The 16573-nt window shown below is 46.4% G+C and overlaps 1 protein-coding gene across 2 annotated transcripts in view; it reads right to left on the bottom strand.

Annotated features, from left to right (window-relative positions):
- Positions 1–1346: 1346 nt before the first annotated feature.
- LOC135981239 (obscurin-like) overlaps positions 1347–16573 on the bottom strand; it is a 34716-nt gene continuing 19489 nt past the window's right edge. For both annotated transcript variants that reach the window (XM_065582598.1, XM_065582599.1), the window contains 7 exons: positions 14244–14414; positions 12147–12264; positions 10644–10883; positions 9093–9316; positions 8198–8273; positions 5605–5754; positions 1347–5450 (listed from right to left, as the gene is read on the bottom strand). In XM_065582598.1, the coding sequence (XP_065438670.1) occupies positions 5273–5450; positions 5605–5754; positions 8198–8273; positions 9093–9316; positions 10644–10883; positions 12147–12264; positions 14244–14414 (1157 nt within the window). In that variant the 3' untranslated portion in view covers positions 1347–5272. The remainder of the gene's footprint in view (positions 5451–5604; positions 5755–8197; positions 8274–9092; positions 9317–10643; positions 10884–12146; positions 12265–14243; positions 14415–16573) is intronic.

Genomic DNA, 16573 nt, shown 5'->3' with positions numbered 1-16573 from the left:
CTTGCCCTCAGTAATATCCAGGCCAAGCTATGGGTTCGGTGGGTAGTTCAAACACATTTCAGATTGCTCATTAGCAAAGCCACTACTCGTTTTGGTAGGGAGGCTGTTGTGAAACACTTGGTTATGGAATCAGGATATGGAGATCATGTCACCCATCCCACCTCCCTACCACTGGAGGATTGTTTCCCAGGGTACATAGTGTGACAAAGTTCCTCCTTTACCTTGGTGGGTCCTGCACTTATTGGCGGATTTTCTCGCCTCACAGATTCACCATGTGGGTTGGGAAACAGCCCAGAGACCTTCCCCTCTGGTAGAAGCCACAGTCCAGGTCAATTCCTCCTGTGTCTGTTCAGGAGTTGGGAGATTTGGGGGGAACCCGGGCCCGCCCTCTACTCCGGGTTCCAGCCCAGGGCCCTGTGGATGGCAGCTGTCTAGAGTGCCTCCTGGTACAGCTGCGCGACAGCTACAACTCCCTGGGCTACTTCCCCATAGCCTCCTCCCAACACCTTCTTTATCCTCACCACAGGACCTGCCTCCTGGTGTCTGATAATGCTTGTACTCCTCAGTCTTCCAGCAATCTGTCTTCCCACTCTCAGCTCCTCGTGCCTCTTGCTCCCAGCTCCTCGCATGCACACCACAAACTGAAGTGAGGTCCTTTTTAAACTCAGGTGCCCTGATTAGCTAGCCTGTCCTAATTGATTCTAGCAGTTTCTTAATTGGCTCCAGGTGTCTTAATTATCCTGCCTGTCTTAATTGGTTCTAGCAGGTTCCTGATTACTCTAGTGCAGCCCCTGCTCTGGTCACTCAGGGAACAGAAAACTACTCATCCAGTGACCAGTATATTTGCCCTCTACCAGACTCCTGTACCCCACTGGTCTGGGTCTGTCACAATAGTTTTAGCTACTAGATTGTCCTCAGGTCTCTGGCTTCACTGCAGGCTCAGGCAAAGGAGCCAGAAAGGAGCATGAGTCCTTATTTCAAGCAAATGCTGTGACTTGAAAATGAAACAAAACAATGGGGTCTGGGGCTGGCGTCCAAAGGCATTGCATCACACAATGGGGACTTGGTAGTATTTCTCTCTCTGGCAATGGAGAGACTAGTACGCTGCATTCAACTCTGGGCACCGTGGTACCTGAATGATGTTGATCCAATAGAAAGAATATGAAGAGGTGCAACCAAAATGATTTGAAGGCAGGAATCGTCCCAAGGAAAGAACTAAGCATGCATCCAGCTAGGATGTGTTTGTGCTGTGCCTAGAACACAAGGACCTGAGTCTGATGGAGACACCTGGAAGCTACAGTACTATTATTATAGGAAAAGAATAACAGCAAAAAATATGGTCTAACTTCTTTGTCAAAATAGTTTATTTAACAAAACAGTCTTGAGTGCACAAAAGACTTCTGACATGTTCAAAACGCATGCAAATTAGAGAAGCAAACTCAGTTAATTTGAATTGCATAAGAAAGAGAAAGGGGATATGAGCCCAGGTCTTGATATTTGTTAACCCACCTTAAAAATTGTACTCTTAAATGGGTTTGTCCTTGACAAATTGACCCCTCTCCACCTTAAAAATCAAACCAAACTAAAGTACATCTGATTGCTGTGATATTAAGTTGGAGGGAAGACAGCATCCTGAAAACCTATGGGCCAGATTCTGATCTAAGTAACACCAATATCAATCCAAAGTAACTCCTCTAGCTTCAGTGGAACTCAACTCAGAATTGGGCCCTAAGACCTAAACACTCTCTCCTACACTGGACTATGGCGACAATGTAACTTTGAAATTCAAAGCTTCATTGTCTGTTGAATCTGTGTCTGCTCTCCCCAGTCTAGTTAAACATCCTCCAGTTTCAGTCACATTTCCTGTGCTGCTTGCTGTACTGGCATCATAAGGAACCTTAGCGTTATGCATTTTAGGATCTTACCAATGTGCATTAAACATGACTGGAAAGGCTGTCACCATTTAAACACTATCACACTTTCACGGTCTTATGAAACGGTAGCACATTAGGAACGGATTTCCCTCCCCCATCCCCATTAATGGTTCTGGATACAGAACTATGAGCAAAACGTCGTTCGTAATGAAAGTCACAAAATGGTATTTGGTGCAATAAACTGACCACACCAGAACCAATAGATACATGAGTCAGTTCACATAAACGCAGAGATTATATTCACACAAGAAAAACAATGCTAAGACCATCAAATATAAATGAAAATAATCCACAACACGTTTTAGACACCATGAAAGACACTAAGCTCCAAGATGTTGTGGCCTCTATTTAGAAATCAAACTGAAATACATTTTCCAATAACTCTGTTCCCACATCTCCCAAATATATCAGAAGATCTACAAATCAACAGCCCAGGCGCCCAAGTGGCAGAATGCCTTTAGACCAATTCTGTACTGAATGAGGTCAAGGTCTTTGTTGCTTCATGTGCCTTTGACTGCCGTACAGCTAGTACCAACAGGAGCCTAAGTTAAAGCAGGGGTTAACCTCATGTGATACTGGGATTACAGTGCACCTGCTGGGCTGATGATTTTCTATTAACATCTTTCATAATGGAAGAGTTAGCATGGACTCAGCAGTACAGTGGTGTGTTCCACCTAGATACACCTAGAACATTCGGCAGCATGAGGGTGTTCCATCTAGATGCACCTAGAACATTCATCAGCATGGGGAGGTGTTCCACCTAGAGACACCCAGCACATTCAGCAGCATAATTGGCACATTCTAACTAGACACACCTGGCACATTCAGCAGCTCAGCAGGTGTGTTCTACCTAGATATACCAAGCACATTCAACAGCTGTGCTCCACCTAGATATTCCCAGAATTCTCAGCAGCATAACAGGCACATTCTGCCTGGATGTGTCTCGTACATTCAGCGGGATGGCAGGTGCATGACACCCGGACATACCTGGAATAGCCAGCAGCAGGCAAGCACGGCTAACAAACTGTCTAGCATAAGTGATCTTTGCTGTGTAGAAGAATCATAATGGAAAACATTGTGCTACTTTGATTGCTTCAGTGAAAAGGCGTGTGTTGTGTGTGGCTGATTAAAAAGACTATGGTAGGCATTAAGGAAAAATTACCCTAACTTCATCACTGCAGATTCCTGGGTTTATTGCATCTCCCCCGAGCATCTGTGGAACTGGTGTCTGTCCAGCGGCAGAGCTGTTCCTACAAAAGACACCCAATGAGTGGGCGTTTCCTCTGTACCCACAGACACAGAACAGTGCTGCCAACAAAGGTAGCATGCACAGGTCACTTTCGACAGCAAGCCAGGCAGAGTAGTGAGTTCATTGCAGTGAACCACTCCCTCAAGGCTCAAAGTATGGCCCTTTGCAGCTTCAGAACAGTCTCTCTCAGGTGTGGACAAAAGTTTTCTTTTGGAGCATGCTCATTTGAGTCCTTCCTGTGAGAGAATGCCTTGCTCTAAAATCCTAACTGTGCCAAGTCTCTGTCTGCAGGGGCCACCTACCCTACGGAAGCCCATATCAATATGTCAAGGCCGTGTACTGCAAAATCAGCATAGAATTCCTAACAGCGTGGTTTGCATTTTTAAGACTGCAGATTCAGATAAAGCAAGTTAGGGTTGCTTTAAGCTACTAGGTGTCTGATATATTTGCCCTCTGATCATAAAGACTGGAGACTTTAAATGCATGTCCCATAGCTCATATTCACTGTGGTTATAACCACAGTGAGTATCAGTCCTTAGAGGATTTTAGTCAATGCTGCATATATCACAATGCACAGGGGCATGCGTAGACCCCTTAATGATACATGCTATACATTCTGCCACACTATTAGCACATAGCAGAAACAATTGGCTTGTGTCTGAGATGGCATGATCTGAGCCATTCATAGGAGTAGCATACAAAGGGCTAATTTGGACTTCCACTGAAAAAGCAAGACTCTATCAGTGCCTTTTCTCTTGCATGAGCAGGAAGATGGCCACAAATGGCTGTTCTTGTATCTCCTGTTGTTCAAGGTACATGCAAGACTGACTTCTATTGGACACAAACATAGCATGGCTCCTTCTGGCCTGGTGAGAGGGAGGCTTACCTGGGACAGTTACTGTCTATGCACCATGAGAGTCCCAGTTACAGTCTCGTCTGTAGTAATGTGCAGATGGTGCACGTAACGCTCCTGTACTGAGTGTGATTGTGCCTCCCTTTAGTGGCTGTCTTAGCAGCCTGCTACTTCCAGAGGAAAGATTTCTCTCTCAGTGTGAGTGGCAGAGGCCTGCGTTTTGTCTTGGGTTCAGTCCCCATGGATGACTGTGGTAGCCATAGGTGAACAAGGCCAAGGTACGTTACACACTGGGTCCAGTCACCGGTGCATGCTGATTGAAATTAGAAATTTTTAGAAAGAAGTTAATGGAGATATCCTACCTCCTAGAACTGGAAGGGACCTTGAAAGGTCATCAAGTCCAGCCCACTGCCTTCACTAGCAGGACCAAGTACTGATTTTTGCCCCAGATCCCTAAGTGGCCCCCTCAAGGATTGAACTCACAACCCTGGGTTTAGCAGGCCAATGCGCAAACCACTGAGCTATCATTGCACCCCCTATCATTGTCTCTGTGAATTCTAGCCCCGGCTACTATGTGACAGACACATCAGATGCCCTATTGAACAAATGTTATTTATAGCTCCAGTTACCTACAACTCTGCCTAGAAGACACACACACACACATACACACTACATTTCATCTGATAACCACACAATGGATTTTTTTTTAAACAGCGAAGATGTATATATTCTGATTCCATCCTGGGGCACTATCATTCAAGACCTCCTCTACCCCAGCCCCAACTCAGTGCTATATTCCAAGGGAAATCTTTTACTGGCTCCGTATGGTTTTGAGAGACCGGCTAGAAGACCTGGCTATCACGTGAGCACCGGGGATCAGAAGCGGAGGCTGCTGTTATTGCAGGGAGTCACGTCTGAAAGGCTCATGAAGTGGCTGGGAGTCTGGTATCTCTGTGCTGCTGCTGGAACTTGTGGGGAGGTCACTGAGCGGTATTATGAGCAGTCTTGGAACACTAAGGGAAGGATTTTCAAAGCCACCCAGAGATCCAGTTCCCATTCACTCATGAATGGGAGCTGCTCACCCAAATCTCTCTCTAAGGCGTCAGGGTCACTGGTTTACTGCAGCAGGTCTGTAACCAGAAATGACACTTAGGTACCAAACCCCCAGTGCACACATTTGTCAGGGCATGCGGGGTGAGATGGGGGAATCTATTCTTCACCGTGTTCCCATCCGTTTCACTGTGCAATCATCAGCCCATACTTTGAACAGAGCAGGCTCCTTTTCTTCTCCCGTTCTGCTAGGAAACGCCTCAGCTTGGCGGTGGAGAAAGTGACCACCGCTTGCTGTCTATCATCCAAACCCGTCTCCTGGAGCCACGGAAACTGAAGGCATTCCGATCCCGACGGCCTCCCCCTAGGATAGGAAGAGAGCTAGAGCATCAACAAGCATCTGGCTCAGATGGAGACATGCAGTGAGAGGAAGCTAGGTAGCTGGCTAGAGAAAGGGAGAAGAGAGCAGAAACTGGGCTCTGCATAGTTTGCATGCTGCAAAGCAAACATCCTCTTACCAGGGATTTGCGCACAGCGTGCTTTGAAGAAATGTCACGGCCCCCCCAGACAGACCCGCGTAGCATCTGGTAAGCTTCACCTTCCCTTTTTTGGCGATTCTCGGAAAGTCACAGGCCACCTCAGAACTGAGGGGGTAGTCGGCACTCAGCCTAACAAAAAAAAGGAGGGTAAAGCGACACGTGAGGGGAAAGGCCTCTTTGTAAATGCAATTTTCTGTTCCCAGTTCCTTTCTAGGCACTCCTGGGAAGTGCTGTGCTAGCGCGAGGAAGCAGACCACACCTGTGCTGAGAAGCATTGTATGGGAAGAGGAAATGGAAGAAGAGATGATTTATCGGAGGAAGGGTTTAATTAGAATGCTTTGTTTGCCTTTTTACTTAGCCCAGGTCTACACTGGGCGTGGGGGGGTAATCGACCTAAGATACACAACTTCAGTTACGAGAATAGCGTAGCTGAAGTCGACGTACTCAGATCGACTTACCGCGGCGTCTTCACGGTGCTGAGTCGACCGCTGCCGCTCCCCCGTCGACTCCGCCTGCGCCTCTCGCGGTGGTGGAGTACCGGAGTCGACGGGAGAGCGCTCGGGGATCGATTTATCGCGTTTAGTCTAGACGCGATAAATCGACCCCTGATAGATCAATCGTTACCCGTCGATCCGGCGGGCAGTGTAGACCTGCCCTTAGTGTAGTTTTAATGTGCTTGCGCTGGTTGAGTTTTATTGGAGAGCTGAGCCATATACAAAAGGTGGGTGTGGGTTGATTCTGTGTTGCAACATGGCCTCTTGACACCAATCCTGCTGTGCAAAGGGCCTATAAAGGCAGCCCATCGGCCCATCAGGGAGTGTAGAGTCAGCACAGACAGCTTTAAACCACTCTATTTCACAACCCTGGGTTCTGGGGGTGCGCCAGGGAGGAGGGATGCGGCTGGAATGCTGCTGTACTCTGGTTATTCTGAACTGATGCAGTAGGCCCTTAGTGCATCTCTGCTGGTGGATCTCCTCTGAAACCCTAGTGGATTTAAAACTGCCTTCCACTGATGCAATCCACAATCGTAGAAATGCAGGACTGGAAGGGACCTCAATAGCCCATCTAGTACAGCCCCTGAACTGAGGCACGACCAAGTATTATCTAGACCATCCCTGACAGGTGTTTGTCTAACCTGTTCTTAAAAACTTCCAATAATGGAATTTCCACAATGTTCCTAGGTAATTTGTTCCAGTGCTTAACCACCCTGACAGTTAGCAAGTTTTTCCTAATGTCCAACCTAAATCTCCCTTGCTGCAATCTAACCCATTACTTCTTGTCCTATCCTCAGTGGTTAAGGAGAACAATTTATCACCCTTCTTTTTATAGCAACCTTTTACGTACTTGAAGACAGTTATCATGTCCCCCCTCAGTCTTCTCTTCTCCAGACTAAACAAACCCATTTTTTTCCAATCTTTTCTAGACCATTCATCATTTTTGTTGCTTTCCTCTGGACTTTCTCCAATTTGTCCACATCCTTCCTGAAGTGGGGTGCCCAGAACTGGACACAATACTCCAGTTGAGGCCTTATCAGTGCTGAGTAAAGCAGAAGAATTACTTCTCACGTCTTGCTTACAACACTACTGTTAATACATAGAAGCATAGAAATTTAGGGCTGGAAGGGACCTTGAGAAGTCATCAAGTCCAGCCCCCTGCACTGAGGCAGGGCCAAGAAAATCTAGACCATCTCTGACAGATGTTTGTCCAACTTGTTTTTAAAAAACTTCCAAGATCTCCTGGTTAAGCCACTGTGGTGTCTTACCATAATCTTATCATACTTCCTATCTCTCCTACACAGTGGGATAGTTAAAAAACTGCCAACTCTCCTGAACTCTTTTCCCTTATATTTGCTCCCCACAGGATCTTAACTATCAATTCTCTGAGTTTGGTAAAGTTTACCTTTTTGAAATCCATTATCTTTAGTCTGCTGTTTTCCTTCCTACCATTCCTTAGAATCATGAGCTCTATCATTTCATGATCACTTTCACCCAAGCGGCCTTCCAACTTCAAATTCTCAACCAGTTCCTCCCTGTTTGTCAGAATCAAATCGAGAACAGCCTCTCTCCTAGTAGCTTTCTTCACCTTCTGCAATAAACAGTTGTCTCCAATGCATTCCAAGAACTTATTGGATAATCTGGGCCCTGCTGTGTTCTTTTCCCAACAGATGTCTGAGTAGTTGAAGTCCCCCATCACCACCGAGTCCTTTCGCTTTGGATGATTTTGTTATTTGTTCGAAAAAAGCCTCATCCACCTCTTCTTCCCTGGTTAGTTGGTCTATAGTAGACACCTACCATGACGTCACCCTTGGTTTTTACCCCTTTTATCCTTATCCAGAGACTTTCAACAGGTCTGCCTCCCTCTTCTATCTCAACCTCAGTGCAAATATACACATCTTTGATATACAAGGCAACTCCTCCTCCCTTTTTTCCTGCCTGTCCTTCCTGAACAAGCTATACCCTTCTATACCGATATTCCAGTCGTGAATGAACCCAACACGTTTCTGTGATGCCAATTGTGTCGTCATTGTGACTATTCACTAGTATTTCTAGTTCTTTGCAAGGGAACTACTTACATGATGAAAGCGGTGATGCCGACAGCCCAGATGTCAGTCTGCGGGAGGGCTCCTTGTTCTGACAGCAGTTCTGGAGCTACAAAGGCACAGCGGTGTGAGTGGAGCTGATGCATGACACCCCATGAACATCCTGAGTCATTTAAGAAGCCAAACAAATGGAGACCTACGAACGCATCTCTAAAAAGCGTTGTCTTTACTAGGTGTATGTTGCCAATCTAGTGCTGTGTTCATTGCTTTTGCCCATGCAGTGACTGCACTGTGTGCATTTGATGGGCATGATTCTCCTCTCACTTACACTGGTGTAAATCAGAAGTAACCCCATTCAAGTTAATAGTTACATTGGTGAAAATCTGAAGGGACTGTGCCCACTATCTGCAGCATGTCCACTGTACACTCACTAGCTCGGCCCCTCCACGCTCATGGTGAGACATTGTGCTTCACAAGGGTTCTCTCACATTTTAAATCAACCACCGGGAGATTTAGGAGTTACCAATTCAATTCATTGAATTCAACGGATCAAGCAAGCTGGGAAGGCTGCTGTGTCCACTCAGTTCTACCCACGGCACCAGCCAATCGCAGGCCAGGGCTAGCACACAGGCCGCCTGAATTCACTCCAGCATCATCCAGACCAGGAAATTCAGGGTGAATTCTGGGCACTGCAAAAACATCCAGTTCTATAACCGCCATTATAGCACAAGTGGGAATAATTTAAGAGAATGCAGGCTGACCCCAATTTCCTGTTAGCTGGCAACCAACGGGAGCTTCTGCCAGGCAATGAATGGGAGCAGCTTCAAACACATCTGTAAAGTGTCGCTCCCACCATTGTCCCAGTCTGACCTTCCATCTAGCGGGGCCCCAAGGCCATGCTGACGTAGCACTGACATACCGTACTCACCCATGGTTTCTATGTAGTCAATGCACCTATCCATGGTAATGACTCTGTCTGGCGAGTAGAACTGCGCGTTGCCAAAGTCCAGGAGTTTAAGCAGGTTGGGTTCAGTAACGATCATGTTTTCAGACCTCAGATCCAAGTGCAGGATGTGATGTGCGTGGAGGAACTCAACTGCACTGAGGATCTGCCATAGATAGTCTCTGACCTCCACCTCTGAGTAGGATGTCCTGGTAAAGGAAACAGTAAAAATCATAATTTTCCTTCCTGCCTATTTTAACGGCCTGGTCCTGCTTCCACTGAAGTCAATAGGAAAATTCCCATTAAGTCCTAACATGATCAGGAACAACAATACTCAGCACTTTTCATCAGCTTCAGATACTTCACAAATATTATTCATTAATCCTCACGCGGGGCCGCCCAGAGGATTCAGGGGGCCTGGGGCAAAGCAATTTCGGGGGCCCTTGCCATAAAAAAAAGTTGCAATACTATAGAATACTATATTCTCATGGGGGCCCCTGTGGGGCCCGGGGCAAATTGCCCCACTTGCCCCCCCCCCTGGGCAGCCCTGTCCTCACGAAGCTCCACTGGGGGTAGGTAAGTAACTATTGCTATGCCTGTGATACAGATGGAAACCTGAGGCTGAGAAATTAAGTGACTGGGCTACAGAATGCAACAGAGGGTCCTGTGGCACCTTTTAAGACTAACAGAAGTATTGGGAGCATAAGCTTTCGTGGGTAAGAACCTCACTTCTTCAGATGCAAGAGAAGTGAGGTTCTTACCCACGAAAGCTTATGCTCCCAATGCTTCTGTTAGTCTCAAAGGTGCCACAGGACCCTCTGTTGCTTTTTACAGATTCAGACTAACACGGCTACCCCTCTGATACTGGGCTACAGAGGGAGTCAGTGGCAGAGTGGGATCAGAATACAGCTCCTGTGCTTAGATCAGGGGCTTAGCCCTCTTACTCATAAGATGTCATCTGATCAGTTTTCAGCCAGCAGGGGGAGGCGGAAGGAGAAATGGGAATAGGTGGAAAGGCTGCCTGAACCACGCACAATCCCCATGCCATCTATTGTACATTTACACCTTAAAGGTAGGATTTACGCTCAGCCAGAAGGAGCACAGAATTATAGAAGATCAGGGTTGGAAGGGACCTCAGGAGGTCATCTAGTCCAACCCCCTGCTCAAAGCAGGGCCAGTCCCCAACCAATCCTCTTTATGGCCACTCGAGAGCTGTGATTTAACAAGAGGCTCTGGGAATCAAGGCAGCTAACAGACGCATTAAAATAATTGATGCCCTCCATCTCTGGTGGCGGAGGGAAAGAGACTGTGGTGCTCCACAGGTACTGATTTGTGGCTGATCCATGGAAGCCGAAGAGCCGAACGAGTTTCAGGGGAGTACAGGAGGTGTATCACAAGTATAGGACGAGATTAGCCTGGGGGAAAACGTGGGCGGAAGAAGATGCTCCAGAATGAAGAGATGGGCAAAAATCTACAGTACAGATGCCTCACTAGCTAACCCAGCCTCAAACAAAGCAGGTATGGCGGGATGCGTACCTTTCAGCCAAACCATGGAGTAGCTCTGGCCCCACGCACAATTCCAGGATCAGCACTAGGTGCCGGGGGCTCACGTAGGCTCCTTGCAGCTGAACGATATTTGTGTGATGAAGCTTCCTCAGGACTTGATATTCCTGGAGCACAGCCTGCTTGTCTTCTTGCCGGTAGGGGATAATTTTGGCAGCCTGCGCATTTCCGCTTAATTTTTCCCTGCACTGTCTGACGATGCTGAAACGCCCCCTGGAACAACAAAAGTACAAGGGCAAGTTAAACTTCTCCTGCTGCTCTTGGAACAAGGTAGCCTGAGCCAGGTTCTGCTCTACCTTAGAATCAACAGCATCCTACTGCTTATTTTGCATCCAGACCCTGTGGTGAAAACCATGATCATGCTGGGCTGGTAGGAGAGACCGTAAGTCTGCACCTCCTTAAAGTGAAAGTGTATGGCTACTTTTAACGGCAGCAGCAAAAGCCTGATTTCTAATGCCTGTGAATAATATCCGCAATGCACAGGTGCAATGATGGGTGTGATTACACTTGGAGCCGGGGGTGTGACCGAGCCAGCACGCTAAAAACAGTGTCGCCGGAGTAGCACAAACGGTGTCAGCATGGGCTAACCATGCTGACTACAAACCTGCCTGAACTCCATGGGTACGTACTCCGCTCACGGCTGCCCATGCTACCCCGGCTACACTACTATTCTAGCGTGCGAGCTCGATGACAGCTAGCACGAATACGTCTCAGTGAACTGGGACTCGCCCCCGAGCTCACAAGCGTAAAGGGAGCCTAAGAGAGAATCCTTTACCAGCCCAGAGGACTGCTGGGCTGTACATGATTGGGCTTCTTAGCAAGAATCCAGTGTTTAGATCCCAAATTTGGATTCAATGTCTTTTACCTTTTAGGACACTGGCTAATTCCCAGATGTGAAATTCCTTGGGGATAGGCTAATGTTGGGGGCAGCCTCTACAAGGTGATGGGGACTCTTGCCTGGAGTGAGCCCTGACTGGTCCCATCTTCTTCACCGTCCCGCCTCTTGGAAAGCCCCTCTCCTCTACCACAGTGTGGGGTACAATAAGGACAATGAAATTCTGGTGACCTATGGGTCTGTTACAATTGGTGTCCCGCTATTGGATTTGAATTGCTATGAACCCCACGTGCTCAACGGCGAGCTTTATCCACCTGGAAGGAGTGGGCTCTGCCCTGGTTGGTGAGTACGTGTATGGAGTTAGTGAGCAATGTACACATTTGAGCAGGGTCTGGCTTGGGATTCATTTAATGTTGGCAATATCAAGTCAGACAAGAGGAGGGCAGCCAAGCAATGCCCAGTATCCTGAGGTACTGGAGATGTTTTCATTAAAACAAAGTGGTAAGTGGGCAGGTAACAGGTGGGTGGCCGGTAAGTTTATCAAAGTGACATTTCCGAGTTTTAGGGTCCAAACTGAAGCCGCATGCAGCATTTTCTCCTGAACATCTGAGTGTGTAACTGGGGGTTTCTGGCCTTTATACCTTTTGATCTCTGTTTGGAAGGCGTAGGTTTGCTGGGTTGGAAAAGGCTCTGCTGGTGCCATTATTTCACGCTCACCCTCTGTAGCAGCTGGGAACATCTGCTTTGCAGATTGAAACGCTAGAGGGAAAGAGAGACATGGATGTAGAAGAGAAAACAACACTGGGTTCAGTTCAGATCCTTGCTTTGTCATCCCTGGGTATCTTCTTGTCAATAGGGAGGCAGACAGGCAGCTACCATATTTCAGACTCCAGCAGGCACATTTGTGAGATGTCTCACCCTAGAGGCACCAAATCACGTTCTAGTGCAGCGGTTCTCAAACTGTGGGTCAGGACCCCATTTTAATGGGGTTGCCAGGGCTGGCTTGGACTCGCTGGGGCCCAGGGCTGAAACTGAAGCCTGAGCCCCACCATCCGAGGCGGAAGCCTGAGGGTTTCAACCCTGCGTGTTGGGACTCAGATTACAGGCCCCCCGCTTGGGGCTGAAGATCTTGGGCTTCAGTTTTGTTCCCCCCTCCACCGCCCGGATCAGTGGGGCTGGGGTGGGCTCAGGCTTCGGTCCCCACTCCTGGGGTCGTGTAGTCATTTTTATTGTCAGAAGGGGACTGCGGTGCAATGAAGTTTGAGAACCCCTGTTCTAGTGCAAAGAAACACCTTCAGGATTGAACACAGGGCTGCTGACACTGGAGCGGGAGGTATAATGTCCAGCTCGGGTGGACATTCACAGGTTAGCTCTGAACAAGCCAGCACACTAAAATCAGCAGTGTAGCTGCCACGGCACAAGCCACCCCCAGTATGTACCTAGGTCTCTGACAGGATTGCACTCAGGGCAGCTTGCTCGTCATGCCGCTCAAGCTCCGGCAGCTACACTTCTATGTTTAGCGCGCGAGCTCAATCAGAGCTAGCCTGGGTATGTCTAGCTGAGCTGGAAATTCCACCTCCAGCCCCAGTGTAGACATGTCCCATGAAGAGTTTCCTCTGGTCTAGCCTATTACATAGACAGTCAGATTAGAGGACCAGTGGATCTAATGGAAGAACTTGTTACTCTATCTCACTGCAAATGGCGAGCAATTAGTCTATATTAGCCTAGCTGCTGGTTCTCAACCTGCCACCTGGTCACAGCCCTCAATGAAATGGCAAGACATTGGCTGTGGACTGGTAACCGGCTTCTAACTCCATGTTTCATTTCATCAGCTGAAGCAGATGGTCTTAAGTCACTTGAAATTGGTTCTTCCTGAATATTCCTCTGGAATAGGGAGCATCGTATGCACCATTATGTCACCTTCTTGGAAGCATTGTGTGTATTGGCATAAAGAAATGTGGAGCATGGCTCCGGAGAGATTGAGAGACCACAGTATGAAAATGGTTGGGAATCCCTGGCCTAAGGCAAGCATACAGGGTGAGGATTGGTAAATTACATTGAGATGGGCAGGGCTATTTCTCTGGTGTAGTGGAATCCTTTCAATTGGCGGAAAGAGAAATGATATCCCAGACAGGCCATTATCTCAATTCTCAGAGGAATGCTTTCAGCTGCTGGGAGAGTCCTTGTCATTTAATGGATTTCTTTAAAAATAAGCAACAATACAAGCAAAGCATTAAACTATAGAGAAAAAACTATGTTGGGATAAGTTTGACTTAGTGAAATAGCCCAAAATGAACAAAGGGAATTTTACAGAAGCAAACACCAATTCACATCAATTAACTACTGAGTTGAGGCTTGTAGACAGCACCAGGGCCACAGCATTTCAATGGACTTTTCACCACTTCCATAGGTGTACTATTAAGCCCACACGTCACACAACTGAAACACATTACTCTGATTCTGTTCCCTGGCGAGCACCCGAATTAAATGAGCATGTCGGAGAGCCCATTAAGTGGTCTCTCCTGTACAAGGAATCTACAGTTTCAACCCCAGGATGCCAAGACTAGGAGTTCTTACAACTCATCCCGCTGTCAGCTAAGGGACTATCTGTGAACAACAGCACCTAGGATTCAAAACCCTAAAACACACTGGAGGCAATGGAGATGCTCCACTTCCCCTGAAGTACACACGAAGAAGGTGCAATAGTGTAGATGTTCTACCACCACCCAATAGCTTACCTGTTTGGTCTTTTTCACCAATCTTTACTTTGGCAGACGGGCTGCTGTAAGGTCCCATTCCTGCTTTACTGATGCAGGCCGTCCGGAAGGAGTAAACCAAGCCCCTGGAGAGATTACTGGCATAGTAGCAGCAATCAGCCAAGTCAGTAACAAGGGTCTTCCATTCACCGTCTTGTCCAAGCAAAGAGAAACACAGGTTAGCACTTGTTCTAGGGATTATCGGCTGTCTTTTTTGCCGCCAATTACGACTGTTCTGGGAGTACAGAAAATGGGTGGCATATTTAAATGAAGCAGCCGCATAGAAATAGGGCTGAAAGTATAACCTCACATTGCTTTGTCATGTTTGTAGTGACCTCACATTTTCACTTCTGAAGCCAGGTATTTTATATTAGAGCCATGCAACGTTCCTTGCAGGGAGTTGGCCGTGAATGCGTTTGTAGTTTCAGTTCATGTAATTTCATATCTATCCTCCCTGAGTTCCACTTTGAGATTTGAGGTTCAAACATGAATCCCAAACTCAAAACAAAACCCTGCTCAAAAAACCGCTGTATTTTACTCCGCTTCATGATGAAAGCAAGCAAAACTGAAAACATCACACAACTATAATTAAGAACTATAAATAAATCCCCAGAATAATTTAAACCTGGGCCCAAGCTCACTCAAGGTTTGTGAAACTCAAATGACCTTTCAAGGACTTCAGTAGGAGTTTTAGATTTGTAATAGAGAGCCCTGTGGCACCTTTAAGACTAACAGATGTATTGGAGCATAAGCTTTCGTGGGTGAATACCCACTTCAATTTGATTTGTGGGTGAATACCCACTTCACCCACGAAAGTTTATGCTCCAATACATCTGTTGGTCTTAAAGGTGCCACAAAACTCTCTGTTGCTTTTTACAGATCCAGACTAACATGGCTACCCCTCTGACTCTAGATTTGTAATGGAATCCCGATGCGGGTGAGTCTCGTGTGATTCTGAGTTTTGTTGAGAACATTTCACACAACTCTACTTTTTACACATTCCAGTTTGCATACTGAAGTTACACATTGTGTTATATCGTATTGTTGTGTCACCAGGGAAATGGATACACCACAGACCCAGGGTTAGGGAACAACAGGAACAGATTTATTTAGATATAAACCCTCATAGAGGAACAACTCCCTCCCTAGCTCATGGCTATCCAGAATGAACTACATAGGCAGATACATCCGTGGTTCTCAAACCTATATAACTGCACCCTGCTTCTTTGTGTAGTAGTTTACACACACACCCCGCCACACAAGTACATATACTGATAAAAAAAACTCAACATGCAACTCTCACTCAACATTAAAAACAGAAAGACATTGATTCAAACAGAGCCATTTAAGTATATAGCAATGTAAATTTTAAGTGAGATACTGCTTACTGTTATCACACTGTTGTTACCAGTGTAATGGGTTTGCCTATTTTTTGGAAGACGGCAATTCCCATCCTGGGTTGGATGCTTGAAACAGCCCTCCAGAGATCCCCTTTTACCTTCCATTAAATGGGCACACCGCGCCATAGCAAACAGATTAATGTACAGATGGCAATGACTTTGTGCAATGCTGTGCCCGCTTATCAGAAATCCGTCAGAATCACAGCACCATCTAGAGGCCAATACACAGTGCCACCCGAGCACCTGATGTGATTCTGGACAAATCAGCGTTGCTAGTTATTCATTGCTGTGGGCAAAATGTGCGCAGTATGTTTCCCCCCTAAAGCTTCTCATGCCCCCTCCCGCCCCAGAATACATTCCACGCCCCCAGGGGGACCCACCCCTCACTTTGAAAACCTCTAATATCATACACAGATCTAGAGGGAGGCATGTAGGAAAACTGGGCCCAACTACAGCTGGGTGAAATTTTTTGGACGAAACTTTTTTCTGACCAAAAAATGCTGAATGGTGACATCTAAATGTTTCATGACTTTATGTTGATTTTACTGAACCGTTTCAACTGAAAAGAAGCTAAAAAAAATCAGAAAAGGTCAAAACATTTTATTTCAACATTTCAAAATCAAACCTGCTGAGTTTTGTTTAAAACAATTTTGCCTTTCAAAATTTGATTTTGACCATTTTTAAGCATTTTTAATTAAAAAAATAATAAAAAATATTTTATAATGGTCAAAATAAAATCATTTTATTTAATTAATGCCAAAACAATGTTTGTCCTGAAATTAAATTACATTTATTTTACTCTACTGTTCTCCCAAAATTTCAAAAATCTTTGCTTTGGCTTGACCCAAAATGATCTTTTCCCCCTGATTTTTTAGAATTGCCAGGTAATCAAAAATCCGTTAGTTGCACAGC

The sequence above is a fragment of the Chrysemys picta genome, chromosome 2, assembly GCF_011386835.1.
Source record: "Chrysemys picta bellii isolate R12L10 chromosome 2, ASM1138683v2, whole genome shotgun sequence".
NCBI classification, from domain to species: Eukaryota; Metazoa; Chordata; order Testudines; family Emydidae; genus Chrysemys; species Chrysemys picta.
Note: the sequence above shows the minus strand (reverse complement) of the source record. Positions and strands in the feature narration are given on the sequence as shown.